The 19,711-nt window shown below is 37.4% G+C and overlaps 1 protein-coding gene across 1 annotated transcript in view; it reads left to right on the top strand.

The window, feature by feature from the left end:
• Window positions 1–18,320, top strand: part of TGM5 (transglutaminase 5) — a 63,333-nt gene extending 45,013 nt beyond the window's left edge. The window contains exons 7-13 of the mRNA XM_074235232.1: window positions 4,690–4,828; window positions 5,546–5,649; window positions 6,180–6,419; window positions 11,983–12,309; window positions 14,923–15,083; window positions 16,794–16,927; window positions 17,427–18,320. Coding sequence (XP_074091333.1) covers window positions 4,690–4,828; window positions 5,546–5,649; window positions 6,180–6,419; window positions 11,983–12,309; window positions 14,923–15,083; window positions 16,794–16,927; window positions 17,427–17,580 — 1,259 coding nt within the window. The 3' untranslated portion in view covers window positions 17,581–18,320. The remainder of the gene's footprint in view (window positions 1–4,689; window positions 4,829–5,545; window positions 5,650–6,179; window positions 6,420–11,982; window positions 12,310–14,922; window positions 15,084–16,793; window positions 16,928–17,426) is intronic.
• The last annotated feature ends 1,391 nt before the right edge of the window (window positions 18,321–19,711 follow it).

Here is a 19,711-nt window from a genome sequence, read left to right as displayed (position 1 = left end):
CATCCAAAACCTCCAAAACAAATGGGAATTGAACTCAGGTTATGGAAGAGCTCAAAAAGAATTTTGAAAATCAAGGAAAAGAGATAGAGGAAAAATTTGGAAGAGGAAGAGGAAAAATGAGAGGGATTCAGGAAAATCATGAAAACCAAGTCAGCAGCTTGGTGAAGGAGAAAAAAATACTGAAAAAAATAACATCTTAAAAATCAGATCAGTCAAATAGAAAAAAGAGGTCCGTAAAGCCAATGAGGAGAAGAATACCTTATAAAGCTGAATTGATCAAATGGAAAAGGAGATACAAAAACTCAATGAAAAAGATAATTCCTTAAGATGTAGAATGGAGCAAAGAGAAACAGATAACTTTGTGAGAAATCAAAACCAAAAGAATGGAAAAACTAGAAGAAAATGTGAAATATTTCATTGGAAAAACAACTGACCTAGAAAACAGATCCAGAAGAGATCATCCTAAAATTCTGGACTACCTGAAAGCCATGATCACAAAAATTCCTAGACATCATGTTTCAAGAAATTATCAAGGAATACTGCCCTGATATTCTAGAAACAGAAGCTTAAATAGAAATTAAAAGAATCCATCTATCATATCCTAAAAGAGATTCAAAAATGAAAACTTCTAGGAATATTATAGTCAAATTTCATAGCTCTCAAGTCAAGTAGAAAAATATTAAAAGCAGTCCAAAAGAAGCAATTCAATTATCATGGAGTCACAATCAGGATTATAAGGATTAACAGTGTCAACATTAAGGGCTCATAGGACTTGGAATATGATATTCTGGAAGGCAAAAGAGCTTGGATTATAACCTAGAATCAACTACCCAACAAAACTCTTTCAGGGGAAAAGATAGAAATTCAATTAAATAGGGGACTTTCAAACTTTCTTAACGAAAAAACAGATCTAAACCGAACATTTGATCTTTAAATTCAAGACTCAAGTGAGCATAAAAAGGTAAACAGGAAAGGCAACTCATAAGAGACTTAATGATATTGAACTTCATGGGAAGATAAATTCAAATGAACTCATTTATTAGGACAGTCAGAGGAAGCATATATAGACAAGGCACAATTAGGAATTGAATTTGAAGGGATAATATATTAAAAAGACGGAGTTAATGGGTGAGAGAAGAATGTACTGGGAGAAAGGAAAAGGGAGAGGTAGAATGGGGTAGGTTATTTTACATAAAGGAAGCAAGTTATGGAGTGGAAGGGGGGGTAAGGGGGAGTGAGTCTTACTCTCATCAGAACTGGTTCAGAGAGTTAATAGCATACCCACTCAATTGGGTATAGATATCTATCTTACCCTACTAGAAAGTAGGAGAGAAAAGGGAAGGGAAAAAGGGGGTAGGGGATAAGTGATAGAAGGGAAGGAAGATTGTGGGAGGGGTTAGATGCAAAACACTTTTGAGGGGGAAATGGGTGTGAGAGAATAGCATAAATGGGGGTGGGGAGGGAAACTATTGAAACAAGTTTCTCTGATAAAGACCTTAATTCTCAAACATAGAGAACTGAGTCAAATTTACATAAAATAGGATTCACTCCCCAATTAATAAATGATCAAAAGGTATGAACAGTTTTCAGATGAGGTTATCAATGTTATCTATTTAAACCATTTTAAAAAAAAATGTCCTACCTCACTATCAACAGGAGAAATGCATGTTGGAACAATTTTTGAGGTATTACATTATAGGTGAGAAAGAGAAAATGTCAAATGTTGGAGGGAATGTAGGAAAAATGAGATATTAATGCACGGTTGGAGAAGTTTTGAAAAGACTCAACAATTCTGTACAGCAATTGTAGCTTTGCCCACAGGGCTATAAAACCATGCTTACCCTTTGACCTAGCATAACCACTACCAGGTCTATATTCCAGAAGAAATGAAAAACAGAAAAGGACTATAAGTATAAGAATACCTATAGCAGCTCTTTTCTTGTGCAAGGAACTGGAAATTGGGTGGCTGTCCATGGCTGAACAAATGGTGACATATGATTGAGACAAAATGTTATTGTGTTATTAGAAATGATGAACAGGATGCTCTCAGCAAACAACCTTGCCTGAACAGATGCAATGGGAAATGTACTGTGTTGAAAGCAATAGTGTAGGATGATCAGCTGTGAATGAATTATCTTAATTCTGAGTAAGAGAACTCTGAAGGACTTTTGATAAAGAATACTATCCATCCCAAAGACAAGAAAGGATGGTGTCTGAATACAGATTGAAACATATTTTTTTTATTTTACTTTTCTTGAGTTTTTTTTTGGGGGGGTTATGTTTACTTTTATAACATGACAATGGTAAAGCTTTTCATGATTACACAATTTTAACCTATATCAAATAACTTTCCTTCTCAATTAAGGGGATTGGAGAGGAATGAAGGGAGAGAATTAGAAACTCAGGGTTTTAAAAGTGAATGTTGAAACCCGTTTTTGCATGTAACAGAAGAAAAATAAAATAAAATATAAAATAACAAAACAATTTCCAGATTTTTCTGAAATCTGTATGCCCATGATTTCTTATAGAGCAATAATATTCCATCATATTTATATGCCATAACTTGTTTAACCATTCCCCAATTGATGGGCATCCCCTCAGAGCTACTATCAATATTTTTTTGTACATATAGATCCTTTCCCCTGTTTCATGATCTCTTTGGCATACAGACCTAGTAGTATTGTAGCAGGATCAAAGGGGTTGCACAGCTTTATATCCCTTTGAGCATAGTTTCAAATTGTATGACTGGATCAATTCACAACTCCACCAACAATGCATTAGTATTCCAGTTTTTCAACAACCTCTTCAATATTTAGCATTTTCTTTATCTGTCTTATTAGTCATTCTGATAGGTGTGATGTGGTACCTCGGAATTGTTTTAATTTACATTTCTTTAATCAATACTGATTTAGAGTATTTTCATAAGACCATAGATAGCTTTAATTTCTTCCTCTGAAAACTGTCTATTCATATCTTTTGACCATTTAACAATTGGGGAATGACTTGTATTCTTATAAATTTGACTCAGTATACTATATATTTTAGAAATAAGACCTTTATCAGAAACACTGGCTGTAACAATTGTTTTCCAGCTTCCCCAGTTTCTAGTTTCTGTTTCCCTTCTAAACTTAGTTGCATTGGCTTTCTTTGTGCAAAACCTTTTTAATTTGATGTAATCAAAATTATTTACTTTGCATTTCATAATGTTCTCCATCTCTTATTTGGTCATAAATTCTTCCCTTCTTCATAGATTTGACATATAAATTATTTCTTGCTCTTCTAATTTGCTTATGCTTTATATCTAAATCATGTATTCATTTTGACCTTATCTTGGTATAGAGTATAAGGTGATGGTTTATGTCTAGTTTCTGCCAGTTTTCCTAGCATTTTTGGTCAAATAGTGAGTTCTTATCCCAGAAGCAAGAATCTTCAGGTTTGTCAAACAGGTAGATTACTATAGTCATTTGCTGCTGTTTCTTTTATACCTAACATTCCATTGAATATCCACTCTATTTCTTAGAATACCAAATAATTTTGATGACTGATGCTTTATAATATAGTCTTAGATCTGGTAGGCCACCTTCTTTTATATTTTCTTCCCCATTAATTCCCTTGGTAGCCTTGATCTTTTGTTCCTCCAGATGGATTTTGTTACTTTTTTTCTAGTTGTAAAAAATAATTTTTGGTAGTTTGATTGGTATGATATGGAATAAGTAGATAATTAATTAGACAAAATTGTCATTTTTTATTATATTAGTTCAACTTACCCAGTATGTAAAAAAGTGTTTGCAATTATGTTCATATGGTTTCTAGGTTTGTCTTGGCAGGTAGACTCAAAGTTGATCATCTCACAATGTGTTACTAATGTGTACTATGTTCTCTTGGTTCTGCTCATTTCACTCAGCATCAGTTCATGCAAGTCTTTTCAAGTTTCTCTAAAATCCAACCACTCATGATTTTTTACAAAACAATGGTACCCATAATATTCATATGCAATAACTTGTTCACCCATTACTCAGTTGATGAGCATCTTCTCAATTTTCAAATCTTTGCCACTACAAAAGTAGCTGCCATAAATATTTTTGAACATGTGAGACTTTTCTTGTTTTTTGTGATCACAAACCTAGCAGTAATTTTGCTGGATCAATTGCTCTCCAGAATGGTTGGATCAGTTCACAACTCCATCAACAGTGTGTTAATGTACCAATTTTTGATAAGGGAAAAGCATTTCTCTAGTGCCTATTATATGCTAGGCACTCCACTAAGTACTTTACAAATATTATCTTATTTGATCTTCCCAGCCTTGGGAGGGAAGCGCTACAATTATCCCAATTTTACAGTTGAGAAAGCTGAGGCAAACAGAAGCTAAGTGACTTGCACAGGGTCACACAGCTAGTAAGTGTGTAGTAAGAATCCAGAGTTCTATCTACTATACCACCTAACTGCCTTTACTAAAATAAAGCTTTCCCTGATTTCCCTTGTTTTTGTGCATTTATTCTTTAATATTGTATATCATAATTATATATGTTAGTATCTTGATCCACTAGTGACTGTGAGCTCCATGAGGGAGGATTGTGCCTTATCCAAACTTTGTATCTCCCCCCAAGCTCTAACATTATCCTCTACGAAATAGTCACTTAAGAAATGTCTATTTAATTTGCTTATTGACTTTAACTATCCCTTCTACAGTGATGAGATGCCTAGGAATACCCACTCGAGTTATTACCAACTTTGATTCAGGGCATGACACAGATGGAAATTTGATTATTGATGCATATTATGACCACACTGGCAGGATCTTGGAGAACAGGAAGAAGGACAGTGTATGGTAAGAGTATCACTTAAACTTTATGGAAGGCCTGTAGGTTTGTATTTATCACCCTCCTGACTCCTCACAAACTTAAATCCCATCACTGGAATTTCAGGGAACTAAGAGGCTTCATTCATTAAAAGTTCTTTGCCTCAGGGTCAGATTTTGCAATCTTCCAAATCCTTCCAACAAAATATTCGGACTATGACTGTGGCCCCAGCATCTTCAGGGTCTGAAGCTCTACTTTCAGACAATAATACCAGGGAGTAGTCTCTCTAAGAGAAACTTTTGAATCTAGGAGAAACAAGGAGCCTTTTCTGAAAAACTAAAGAACTCAGAAAACCCCAAGTTTCTAGTTAGCATTGTGAATTTCCAGGAAAAACTTCTTTCTGTTGGTGAATAATGGTTTTCACTAAGAACCAATTTCACCACTACTAAAACCAATGTTGGACATTATAGGAAACAGTAATAATAATAATAATAATAGCAGCTAGCATTTTTATTACACTTTAAGGTTTGTGAAGTGCTTTACAAATATCTCATTTTTATCCTTACAATTACCCTGGGAGGTAGGTGCTGATAATATTCATTTTGCAGATGAGGAAACTGAGGCAAAGAGCTATTAAGTGCCCAGGGTCACACAGCTAATATGCTTCAGAGGGTTTGGGAGACCTGCAGGGAGCTCAGCTTCTTCTTATCTCAATCTAACAATGACCTTCCTGGCTTCTCTCTTAGGAATTTCCACGTGTGGAATGAATGCTGGATGGCCCGGAAAGATCTTCCTTTAGGGTATGGAGGTTGGCAGTTGTTAGATGCCACTCCTCAAGAGACAAGTAATGGTAATGTTTTCCAGTAGAAAGATAATAACAAGACGCCAGATAAACACTGCTCCTGTTTTCTGCCCAACCTTATTTACTTTCTATTTAAAAAAATTTTTTTAAAGCATTTTGATTTTGATAACATATTTACTTCCCAATGGTCCCACTACATCCCCTTCCTTTTTAATAGGGGGGGGAAAAGTAAGCAAAGCCAACCAGTCCAGCAACTATGATTGATGAGGTATTTAGTATTCCCTACCTGTAGTCCACTACCCCAATGCCAAGAGGAAGGTAGTATGTTTTCTGTTGTTGTTGTTATTATGCAGTTATTTCAGTTATGATTCCAGGTCTGGCACTCTATCCTATAACTGTCCTCTGCTACCTTGTGCATTTTAGTATCAGTCATTTGGCACCAGCGCTAATTATTGTGTTTGTCTGGAATTTTGTAGATTTTTAGTATCGCCTTTATTGATATTCTTGTAGTCATTGTGTGTACACTAAGTCTTGTTCCTAGAAATGGTTCCTTGTAACATTTTGCCTATCTTCTCTAGGTGTGTACTGCTGTGGTCCTGCCTCAGTCAAAGCCATCAAGGAAGGGGAGGTGGAGCTGAAATACGACACAGCCTTTGCCTTCTCCATGGTGAATGCTGACTGTGTGTCCTGGCTCGTCTATGGAGGAAAGGAACAGAAACTTCACCGAGACACCAATTTGGTTGGCAACTTTATCAGTACCAAGAGCATTCAGAGTGATGACAGGGATGACATTACTGAGAACTACAAGTATGAAGAAGGTACAGCCCCAAAATGAAATCAATGAAAACACTTGTGTTAGGAGTTGCTGCTTCTTACAGAAATGGAAAGAAGAATAGGCAAAATCTGGTACCTTATAATTTGGATGACTTAGGGAAACAGCTGAAATGAATGTTGATTGGTAGCTCTGTCAATTTCACTAATATATTGAAGAGAGACAGATAATGGGAAGGGAGTTAGTATATCTTGTATCAAACCCATATACAATTGTCCCTTCTACATCACAGGGATTAGAGGCTGTGATCTGGAAAATCCATATACAATTTTTTGTCCCTTCACACCAGAGAAAAAAGTCTGATTTTTTTTCCTTTTTCTTTTATGGGGTGTTTTCAGTACCTTAATGCAAAATTTGGGTTAAGTATCTGGTCATAGATTCTGTGCTGTCTTCTGATTTTCACATGTTATCTGCAGCTTCCACAAAACTGCCCTCAAATTCCCATTTAATTTCTTATGCCAGCCCTCAATATATTGAAGCCACAAAGGGGAAAATTGAGATATGGAAAGAATAACTACAAAATTATGTGGGAGTAAATGGAGTTTGTATGGAGAGAAAATTGAGAATAGGAAATACAGTGTAACTATAATATGTAACTATAATATCTGATATTGGTTCTGGGATTTTTTCCATATGTCCTTTTTGAGGTATGGGAAGATAGCCTATATTACAATATTTTAGAGCTGAGAGGAACTTCGGAGACCATCTAATCTAATACATATGTATTCTCAAGCCTGAAGGTCTCTATGCTGGTTCAGGTCACAGAATTTATGGATGGAAAGGAACTTTGGTTGTCATCTTGTTTGATCTAAACACGTTTATAAGTATAGATAGAGATACACACATGTTTATATACATACATAAATATATATACACACATACACACATGTAAACATGTATATAGGTATTAGGTGGATATATAGATAAATTGTTGAGGCTGTTAGGTAGTGCAGGAGGTGGAGTGCTGGGTCTGGAGTCAGAAAAACCTAAGTTCATTCTGGTTTCAGATGCTTACTAGATGTATGACCCTGAGAAGAAATTAATTGTGTGCCTCAATTTCCTCATCTGCAAAATGAGGATCAAAGCAACTACCTCACAGGGCTGATATGAGAATCAAATGAGATGGTATTTATAAAGGCACAATACCTAGCAACTAGATACTTAATAAATGCTTGTTCCCTCCCCTCCCCACCTCCTACTTACACATGACATCTTACAGATGTGCTTTTTCAGTCTTAGATTTAAGACTTCCAGTGAAATAAGATGGGAAGTTTTCTGGATCAGAGAGCTGGTTCAAATTTTTGCTCTACCATTTTGCTCTACCATATTTCTGTGACTTTGCATAAGTCATTTAAATTCTCCGAGCCTCAGTTTCCCCAATTGTAAAATGAGGGGATTGGGCTAAATGACCTCCAAGGTTCCTCTTGACCCTAAATCTTCGATACAGAGACAAGTATAGTGCATTGCCTTCTGAGGCAGCCTATTCCACTTTTGGATTTCTCTAATTATTGAGAAATTTTTCTTTACATCAAATCTAAATATGTTTCCGCTATTTCCCATCTTAAGCCAAACAAAATAAGTCTAATCCTTCTTATTTGATAGCTTCTCAATTATTTTTTTTTACTTCTCAGATACTGGAAGATAGCTCTCATGTCCTCCTGAATGTTCTTGCCTTTAGCCTAAACCTCTCCATCTATTTTTTCCTTCATTTCTTTCTTACCTGCCTTAATCACTGAGAAATCCTGAGAGTCTTGCCCTCCCAAATTTGAATTTTTTTTGACTAGGTAAAAGTAGTTATTTTTTGTCTCTTTGCCTCATCTCTTTCTTACCTAGCCTTAATCACTGACTGGCCATTGCCTCAATCAGACAGACCAGTTAAAGACCTTAGCTTAAGAATACCAAGGTTTCCCACTATATCTGAGGCCATCTTCAGTTGTCCTGATCCATATCTGGTCATTGGACCCAGATAACTCCAGAGAAGAAAGTGAGGTTAATGACGTTGCACAGCACCCCTGTCACTTAAATCCACTTCACATGCTTGTCATAGAATCCCCTTCCTGATGTCATGGTCTTCTTCAAGAATGAAGGACAAACAACAACAACAACAGCCTCATCTGGTATAAACTCCAGGCTTAAGCTTCAGAGTCAGTCCACAATGCTCACTAAGATTGCTGGAGTAGATAAGAAAAGGTGTTATCAGATCCAATCCAGAGCTAGCTCTGAATTGTGCTAGATGAGCTCACTCTCAACCTCTTGTCGCCTAAAGGGTGAACAGCATATCTGGCAAAATGCAAAGACTACTTCATCATCAATATCATATCACTTCCTTTTCATATATCGCACCTCCCAGATAGGAAGAACTTTGCAGGGGATAAGTCAGGATGCTATAGGGATGGAAGAGGACATCTGCTGAGATATCTGACCACATCAGACAATCAGCAAATGTCTATCAAGCATTTTATTATATACTAAGAACCATGTTAAGCCTAGGAAAACTTTACAGAAAAAAACAAAATAAACAAGAAACACATAATCCTGGCCTCCAAGGAGTCCACTGTCTAATGAGTTAAGAAAGACATGAGCCTTAAGACTGAAGTTAAGATATTTGTTTCTGTCTTATGAGGTTCATGGAATCAAAGATCTAAAGATCTAAAGCCTCAGAGGCTGCCATCAGGTTTTTACAGAGGAGGAAACTGAGGTCCAAGTGTCTTTCCCAAATTCATAGTAAATATCAAAAATGAGATTTGAACCCAGGTCCTTTGATCTTTCCATTGTTTCATGTTGCCTACCACTCCAACCACCCACCTCCTCACTGCTGCTTCCTCAATATAGCAATATAGTTCCTCAATTCTGCAATGGAGTTTAAGCCAATTTATATTCCCAAGCATTTAGCAAGAAGAATATGAACCTCTCACTCCTTTCTCCCAAGTAAAAATTAAGCTTCCCATGAAAGATGACAAATAATTAAAAGATTTATTTTGATTCTCCCATATCATTGAGCACTTTGGAAATATCTAGAAGATCAGATCAGACAGGAATGGCCAAAACTCATTCAGAGAAACTGCTCCATTTGGACAAGGAACTTCTCAGTAGGTGCCATCAACACTGAGATCATTTCACTTCTTGGCCTCAAACAAAACTTTAAGGACTATAGTGCTAGTCTGAGATGGTGATATATTCCAGGGTGCACCTCAGGGTTCTATCCATTCTGTGTCCCCCCAGGACCACTCCAAGTCTGTTATTGTTGCTCAGTTCTGTGAGACTCTTTGTGTTTTGGGGTTTTCCTGGAAAATGTACTGGAATAGTTTGCCATTTCCTTCTCTAGCTCATTTTACAGATGAGGAAACTGAAGCAAACAGGGTTAACTGACTTGCCCAAGGTGACACAATTAATAATATCTGAGATCAGATTTGAACTCAGATCTTCCTTATTCTAGATTCAATCATGTATTTCACATCTACTGTATACCAAACACTATAAAAAGAACTGGGTTTACAAAGAAAGACCAAAAAGAAATAGTCCCCACCCTCAAGGAGCTCACAGTTTAATAACATGCAAACAACTATGTACGAACAAGATATAAATAGAATAAATTGGAAATGGTCACAATGGAAAAGATGGGAATTTTTTAGCTGGAACCTGAACCCACCAGAGAAGCCTGGAAGCTAGAGATGAGAAGAAAGAACTTTCTAAGCAGGAGGGGGACTGTTGTGAAAATGCTCAGAGTTTGGAGATGGTATATCTTTTATGCAAGGAAGAGAAAGGAAATCAATATCACCATTTCCTTCCAACTCTGAAATTCTGTGATTCCAAACAAGACTCCAGGTAATGGTCATGTTTGTCTGGGCATATGCTTCCCTTGGATAGTCTTGCTCCATCTTTACTCCATAAAATATGAAACAGGAAAACATAGGGGTGGATCTGAGGAGGCTAGTAAAAGTTCCAATAAAGGAATGTGGGAACTGTTCTCTACAAAGCCCTAATGTGGGTCTAAACAATTTATCTTCATGCCCAAGTCTTCTGAAGCCTCAAAAACAGTTTCTCCAGAATTTCTAAGCAATATTCTATATTTTTCCAATAATTAATTTCTGGAGTCATGAAATCCTTCAGTTGACTCAACTGCTTGGTGAACCATCCACTGGAAGGAAAGCAATTCCTTATCAGTAAAATAGCCCCAACTCTAGAGCCAAAAGAGCAGCTAGGTGGCCCCAAAGAACACTCTACTCCTGGAGTCAAGAAGACTTCCTGAATTCAAATCTGGCTTCAGATACTTACTAGTTGTGTGACCCTGGGTAAGTCACTCAACTTTCTTTGCCTCAATTCCTCAACTTTATAATGAACTGAAGAAGGAAATGGCAAACCACTCCAGTAATTTTGCCAAGAAAACCAAAAATGGGGTCATGAAGAATCAAACATAACTAAACAACTGGAGCCAATAGGACCTGGATGATTCAGATCTCACTTTCCATTCTTACTCTGATATGTGTGATCTTGGTCAAGTCACCTATTGTTCCTTTTCTGCATCTGTTAAATGAGGGGGAATAGACCAAATGACCTCTAAGACCACTTCTAGCTGAGTCCCAGCCAATGCTATGTTTCCCATTTGTAAAATGGAAGTGGGGAATTGGGGGTCGGATTCAATGACCAGCTTCTGAACAGGATTGTACTAGAGCTAGCTCCTACCAAACTCCTGAGAGATTATTAGATTGTTAAAAATTCAATATGAGCATTTATACTTCAGAAATTGGAAAATGCTTACAAACCAGGTTATTTGAATCTCTAAGACTTGATAGTGATGTTAATGAAGCAGATTAAACTTAAAAGTATGTCTTGTATATTTTTTCCCTGTAGATCTGTTAAAGATTTAACAATACATCCTTGTCTCTGATGTATCTTCCAATTATAGATTCATGATATTATAATGTACAAGATGATTAAGAAAGAAATGATCACTTTCAAAAATCTATTAATAATTAGGCTATTTAATGATGATTTAATAAGCAATCAAAATCAATTTGTAAAGGAACTATCTAGAAAAAATTAAGAAATGTCCTGCATAACTACAATTTGGCACAGACTATATGTTCATATACAAGCTAGTTGTTCCCATTAAGTCATTTTTCAATTATGTCCAATTCTTCATGACCCCATTTTTTTGAATTTTCTTGGTAAAAGTACTGGAGTTGATTTGCCATTTCCTTCTCTACCTCATTTTCTAGATGAGAAAACTGAGGCATATAGGATTAAGTAACCTGTCTAGGGTTACAGACTAGTAAGTGTCTAAGACTGGATTTGAATTCATGAAGATGAGTCTTGCTGGTTCCAAAATCATTGCTCTTTACACTGTGTCACCTATATAAACTAGTTAATAAATAATAATTTTTTTGCAATGTTCAGTTATTTTAAAAGTACCCTCTACTTTGCTGACCTTGGCAGAGATTTTTCTGGTATTGGGGGTGGGAAGGGTCTATTTTTTTCATTAATATTAGTATTATTTTTCCCAGACCAACCCAATCTAAATCTCTGTGCCCTGTGCTCTTTTGACATAGGCTCATCCATGGAGCGAAAAGTGTTTCTGAAGGCTCTTTACAAACTGCAATCTAAAGAACAGAATCCCAGAGGATATTCCCAGCCACTAGAGCCCCTATCGGACTCAATTTCTCCCCCAAGGCCAAAGAATGTGAACCTGAAATTCAAACTGGCTGAGCCTGCCTACATGGGCATGGACTTAAATTTTGCTCTACAGGCTTTCAACTTGGTTCTACAGATCAAAGACCTTAAGGTGAATCTGAGCGCTCAGTCCATACTCCATGATGGCAGTCCTCTGCCTGTGTTCTGGCAAGACACTGCATTCATCACTCTAATGCCTAAGGAAGGTAGGTATGCAAGACCAAATTCAGTTCAAATTCAACAAACATGTTTCAAGAACCCAAGGCACTATCCTAAGTGATCTGGGACAAGTTGCTCAATATCCCAAGCCTCAGTTTCCCTTATCAATAAACTGAGAAGGAAGGCTGGGCAGGATGACATATACCTGCCATCCAGGCTATCCTGAAGGCTGAGTCTGGTAGATCCATTAAACTTGAGAAATTTGGTGGGAGGGTCACCTTAGATTGAAAGACGATTATTAAATTTTCAGCATTTATACCTTGGAAATTGGAATTATTACATATCAGATCTTGATTTATTGTTTTGTTGATTTTTCTAGATTTATGAAAGTGATAGAAAACATGCTAATAGTGAAAATTAAACATAAAAGTGTGCCCAGTACATGTTTTAAACCTTTTTTTTTGTCAAATGTTACCAGTACACCCCTGACTAACCAGGTGTCTGCATTATCCAACACCAAGATGGTGAGCTCTCCAAAATAGAAGGGCATCCGACTGTCTAAAAAAGGATAACCCATCCAGAATTGGAAATCATATTGGTCAAATAGTAGTGGCATTGGGTCCATGAGGGATCATTGCACTTCTAGCCTGGGTAAGATAAGGAGACCTAGTCTCAAAAAAAGAGAATAAAGCAAAATGAATAAAATTTATATAAAATGTAGAATAAAATAAAGAGGTTAGACTAGTGGCCTAAGACCCCTTATAGTTCTAAATCTATGATCCACAAATATAACTGAGTAAATTTTAATTGTGCTAGTAGGGTAAGTGACAGAATTTTTAGGGTAGCAGGATAGTCTAATACTATTGATCCACGCCTTCAAGAAAATGAAAAAGGTAATCCCCACAAATGGCCAATCATATTTATCATATTTCCATGGTCATGTGAAAGAAAGATCAGAACTAAAGAAAGAGGGGCGGCTCGGTGGCATAGTGGATAAAGCACCAGCCCTGGAGTCAGGAGTACCTGGGTTCAAATCTGGTCTCAGACACTTAATAATTACCTAGTTGTGTGGCCTTGGGCAAGCCACTTAACCCCATTTGCCTTGCAAAAAAAAAAAAAAAAAACCTAAAAAAAGAACTAAAGAAAGAAAAGCCATAAGAAAGAAAAAAACATAAAAGAAGTTTTAAAAGGTGAAAATAGTATGTTTTGGTCTACAATCAGATTCCATAGTATTTTCTCTGGATGTGGTTAGCATTTTCTATCATATGTCTTTTAGAATTGTTCTTGATCACTGAATTGCTGAGAGGAACTAAGTCCATCATAGTTCATCATTGCACAGTGTTGTTTTTAATGTGTACAATGTTCTCCTGGTTCTGCTCACTTTACTCAGCATCAGTTCATGAAAGACTTTCCAGGCTTTTCTGAAGTCTACCCACTCCTGATTTTTAAATGGAAACTATAAAACAATAGCATTCCATCACATCCCATTCTTGGTCCACTATAAAAAGTGTTCATCATTTCTTAGAGAAGAATAGCTTTTTATCATAATTACATGCCACTTCCCAATTGATGAGCATTCCTTCAATTTCCAATCCCTTGCCATCAGAAAAGAACAATAATAAATATCCTTGTACATATAGGTCCTATTCAGTTTTGTTTTTTCATCTCTGTTGGAATACAAATCTAGTATTGGCATTGCTAGGTCAAAGGGTTTATAGATTTTCAGACATAGTTACAAAATGCTCTACAGAATGGTTGAATCACAACTCCACCAACAATGCATTAATGTCTCTTTCCCTACCTCCCCCCCTCTAATATTTGTCCTTTTCCTTTTCTGTATTATTAGTCAGTCTAATAGGTATAACCTCAGAATTGTTTTAATTTGCAGTTCTCCAGTTAATAGTGAGTTAGAACATTTAAAAATATGACTAATAGATATCATTGATAACTTATTCAAAAACTATTCATTTCTTTTGGTTATCAATCAAGGAATGGTTCTTTCTATAAATTTGACTCAATTCTCTATATGCTTGAGAAATGAGGCCTTTATCAGAGAAACTTACTTCAAATTTTTTTCACAGTTACTATTGCTAACTGTATTTCCTTTCATCCTATTCCCCCCAATCCTGTTTATTCTTTTCTCTCTCCTTTTATCCTGTCACTCCTCAAAAGTGCTTCTGATTTCCCCTCCCCCAATCTGCTATCCCTTCCATTATTCTTCCCCTTTCTCTTATCCTCTTCCCCTCCTACTTTCCCATAGAATAATTGTTATTGTTATACCCTCTTTGAGCCAGTTCTGATGGGAGTAAGGTTCATTCACTCCTCCCCCACACTTTTCCCTTCTTCCTCTCCACTATAAAAGGTTTTTCTACCTGAGTGCCTTCTGCAGGTATGATCCTACTTCTGTGAGATGGTACAACACCATATCAGCAAAAGGAATATTGCTCTAGCCAGATTTACATTGTGTAAAAAAGACATCTATTAAAATTTTAGCTAGGGGGATCCCCAACCCCAGAGATGCCACTCTGTCGAACCTAGAAAGGATCCTATAAATAAAGGCTCACTGGAAATTACTATTTTGTCCTCTGAAATAGCCCACTTCCTGGTGCCATGCAGACCATAAGATGCTCCCACTATGCCTTTGTCTTTTTTTCCTTTAGCAAAGATATATCCCTGCACAATACCCTATTCCCAATACAGCCAGTTTCTGTCACCAGACAAGTTGATCCGGATCAGCGCCCTGGGAGAAGAGAAGAACAGTTCAGAGAAGTTCCTGGTTGACAAGATCATCACCTTGGAACTCCCAAGCATCGTGATTAATGTAGGAAAAGACCTGATAGATGTGCATACATTTTGGGATAGAGACACAGAGAGGATAGACCCTGCCCAGCTAGGTGGTACAATGGATTGAACACTGACCTTGAATTCAGGAGGTCGGGAGTTCGAGTCTGAGCTCAGACACTTGACACTTATTAGCTGTGTGACCTTGGTCAAGTCACTTATCCCAGATTGTCTTGCATCCAGGGCCATCTCCAGTCATCCTGATTCATATCTGGCCACTGAACCTAGATGGCTTTGGAGGAGAAAATGAGACTGGTGACTTAGCACTTCACCTCACTCAAATCCAGTTTATGTACTTGTCATGACATCACTTCTCTGATGTCATGGTCTTCTTTGAAAATGAAAGCAGAGCAGATCTATCATTGCTTAGGTAGGGAGCCTTGGTTCCAATCAATTAATTCAGTTCCTATCACAAGGTTAGGCTGGGGATATAAAGATAAAAATAAATTGGACCCTGCTTTCAAAAAAACTTAATTCCTATTAAGAGAAATAACATGTACATACTGTGCCATTTAGCTAGCCTGCTTGTATATACTTAAGAAAATAATAGGTAGCTAAGTGGTAAATGGATAAAGTATCAGATCTGGAGTCAGGAAGGCTCATCTTCTTGAGTTCAAATGTGGCCACAGACATTTACTAGTTTGTGGCCCTGGGCAAGTCACTTAATCCTGTTTGCCTTATTTTTCTCATATGGAAAATGAGTTGGAGAAGAAAATGGTGGTTAAGACACTCCAAAATCTTTACCAAGAAAATCCAAAAAGGGGTCATAAGGAATGGAGCACAATTAAGCAACAACAAATATGAATTAGAAACAGAAGAAAGGAAAGAAAGAGAGAGAGAGAGGAGAGAGAGAGCAAAAGATATGAAGAGGAGGGAAGGAAGGAAGGAAGGAAGGAAGGAAGGAAGGAAGGAAGAAGAAAATAAAAACTAGAGAGTCAATCTGATGTGGTGGGTAGGGGATTGCTTTGGAATTAGGAAAAGCAGGGCTCAATTCCTCCTGCCAAAATCTTGTTACATAGGGGCGGCTAAGTGGCACAGTGGGTAGAGCACCAGCACTGGAGTCAGGAGTACCTGAGTTCAAATCTGGCCTCAGACACTTAATAATTAGATAGCTGTGTGGCCTTGGGCAAGCCACTTAACCCTATTGCCTTGCAAAAACCTAAAACAACAAAACAAAACAAAAATAAACCTTCATGATCTTGTTACATAGCTATGGGGAAATCGTTAACCCCTTAGTGTCCTCAAGTTGCTCTAGAGACAACACTGGATAATTACAGAGGAGTTGTTGGTCTTTATTAGTAGAGGAAATTCCTTATATCAGCAAAAGTCCAACAAAAAACAAGGTTAAAATTTCCCTTGAAGATTGTCAGCCCTTCAAATTAGATTTCCCACCTGGATTTGGCCCTAGATGGAGAAATATTGAGTGAAGTCTCAGATTTAGGAACTCTCCTGTACTTCAAGAATTGGACTTAAGGGGCAAGCTAGGTGGTGCAATGGATAGAGCACTGGCCCTAGAGTCAGGAGGACCTGAGTTCCAATCCAGCCTCAGACACCTAATAATTGGGCAAGTCACTTAACCCTATTGCCTTAAATAAAAAAAAAAAGAATAGGACTTAATAAAAGATTTTCAAATACATTTCTTTTCTTTTACAACTTCCCCTACAATTAATATTTTGGGTTCTCTGTTCAGGTTCTAGGAGAAGCCATTTTGGGTCAGATGCTTATCATACAAGTGATATTTGAAAATCCTCTCTTGGAGGAGGTGGGGGATTGTGTGCTGACTGTGGAAGGCAGTGGCTTGTTCAAGAAACAGCTGAAGATTATGTAAGTCCCCTCTGCCAGAGGCAGGTATCTCTACTACCAACACTGAACCTTATTACTACTCTCTTTACTGGAGACTCTAGTTTTCAGGCTAGGGGCTCTGGATACCCTACAAAAATACGAGATCAGAGAGCAGAGTGAGAAAGGGCTCGGTTTCTTCAGAACTCTGATCCATAAAGTGGCCCATGGAGACTTTAAAGGACTAATGATCCAGTATGCCTACTGGGCAGAAAAGTAGCGAACTATAGTTGCTGAATAAGGAATACATTTTCAGATACAGGCAAAGTATTGATTTGTTTTGCTAGAGTACAATCATTTGTTACAAGGGAGGATTCCATTCTACAAGGGGAAAATTATATGTGTGTCTGATGTTGGTAAGTATCCTTATGACATGATAGTGAAGTTCTTTTTTTTAAGTAGCACTGATTTTAAAAAGGGGGGGGTGCTTTTTGATAATCAGACTAAAGAGACTTTTACTGACATTTTCCATTCTTTGTCTTAGTATTGGAATCCTCAAGTCCCAAAGTAAAGCCAGCGTCACTATTAAAACTGTTCCCTTCAAGAGTGGTCAGCGGCAGATCCAAGCCAATCTGAAGAGTGACAAATTTAAGGATATCAAGGGATACAGGAATGTGAATGTTGTCTCTGAATTATAAAACCTCTGTTACAGAGCTGTTTATCTCAGGATGCTGCTAAATTTCAATGTTACAGAGGTTAAAGTTCAACAAGTGAACATCACCTTTTCCTAACAAACTAAAGGGATTCTTCTGAGCAGCCGAAACAGGATATAGACTCTGGGCATCTCTATTTTACCATTTGCACATTGGCTCTCAGGTCCCGTGTCTCAGCCCACTCAAGTGGGAGCGACAGGGTAGGCACACATTTCTGAGAAGGAAGACCAATTGGGATTTTGTTTGTGATTCAGGCCCCTGGTGACCAGGTGGAAAATAAGAAGAACCTGAGCAGCTTTGCCTTTTGTAGTTGACTCTTCCCTACCAATAAACCTTATTATTATTATGTATATTCTCTTGTGTTCTCTGCCCCACTCACTACCAGTTCATCTCCTTCATCCTTCAAAAATCTCAGTCACAAATTGGCTCTAGGGTTCTTGAGCAGATCCAGTGGGGTGGCCAACAGGGGAACATAACTACAGACTATCCTGACCTGAACTATTTTGCTTATAAACTTGATACTAACTGTTGTGAGACAAGCAAAACACAGTAAGAAATTCCTGGTCAGTGGAAGAAAGAGAAATAGTAGAGACTATGATGTAAAAATAAGATCTTGAGAAAGATGATTGTAGGAGTGGATCCCCTCTCCTCCATAAAAACAATGGACATTTAAACTTTCATCTAGTCATTCATTCACTTAGGTGGTCAGCAGCGGATCGAAGACATTGTGTCAGTTGAAACTAGTGTTTATAATTAACCTTGAAGATCTCCTATCACCTCAAGGGACAGTGTTCTGACAATGACACTACTGAACCTAATGAAATTTATCTCTGCCGTGTGAGAATAATATCTGCAGTAATATCTGATTCTCTTCCCTTTGAATAGGCATTGTGTTGATTTGGTGGAGGGGCCAAGGGGGAACAGGAGAGTTACATAGAATTCATGGACAGCATGCAAAGATAGAATGCAAGGACCTTGACATTTTGTCTGTTTCCCCAGGACCCATTGTTTCTAGCACATAGTAGATCCTTAATAAATACTTTTATTTGAGATAATCCAATTGTTCTTTGTTTCAAAGAGGACCAATTTCATTTTGAGTGATATCTTGACATGTGAATTGGATACTAAGTGAAGCAGAGTTGCACAAAGTCATCAGCCTTACTCTCTTTCAGAATCATCAAAGTCCAGTATCAGAATTAAAGTCAAGAAAACGGGTGATGGTCAAAAAAGGTGAAGTGAGAAAGCCAGTAATATAAGGAGGACAGCAATACAAATGGAATTTAAGCTGTTTATTGAAGGAAGGAATGGCAGGCTCAGTCCAAGCAGACTCTAGCAGTGGGTAATTGGACAGCACACTTTTTTATAGGACATATGATATAGGAAGCAAGGAGTTATGATTTCCATAGTGATTGAGAGTTGTTTGGAGTTTCTATGGAGGTTAGGATTCTTTTTCTTAGAAAACTATACTCACCTGGGCAAGAGTGAAAAACAGATTTGCACCCAAAATTCCAGCTTTTGTTTTAATTTTTTGGAATTAGGGTTGGTTAGGTGGGAGAGCAACTGTGCTTGCACTGGTCAGATTAATTAGACTGTCATCTCTGGACAATGAGTGGACAGTGTTGCCAACCAAACATCATGCTTGGAGGGTTTCTAGCTACTGTTTCTAAAAACACACAATGCGGGGGGGTTTCTATCTGCAAGAGGGATGGGGGGTTGTCATAAAGGGGGTATACTTCATAGGAATAGTCCAGTCTTCAATGACTGCTACCTACTGTAGAGAGGCAATGTAGGGCATATATTGTGTAATAGTGAACCAATTCAGGCAGCATTGGTCTTATCAACAAGATATATGAGAATCACTTGGGGATACCAAGGTGCATTGTGCATGCACCCATATCTTTCATTGGCTACTTGCTCTGACTGTGGACATCTACTAAAGAGAGAATAAGCTGGGACATGATTAAAATAAAATCAAATTAGTACTTGATAACTCAATACATACATATATATATATATATATATATATATATATATATCAAGATCAAACATTCTTTGCTCTATCTTACTTTAGGTAGTTGTCACAGTTAACAGAGTCAACCATGCAGTCTCAGGAATA

Source organism: Macrotis lagotis, chromosome 4, assembly GCF_037893015.1.
Source record: "Macrotis lagotis isolate mMagLag1 chromosome 4, bilby.v1.9.chrom.fasta, whole genome shotgun sequence".
Lineage (NCBI taxonomy): Eukaryota > Metazoa > Chordata > Mammalia > Peramelemorphia > Peramelidae > Macrotis > Macrotis lagotis.
Note: the sequence above shows the minus strand (reverse complement) of the source record. Positions and strands in the feature narration are given on the sequence as shown.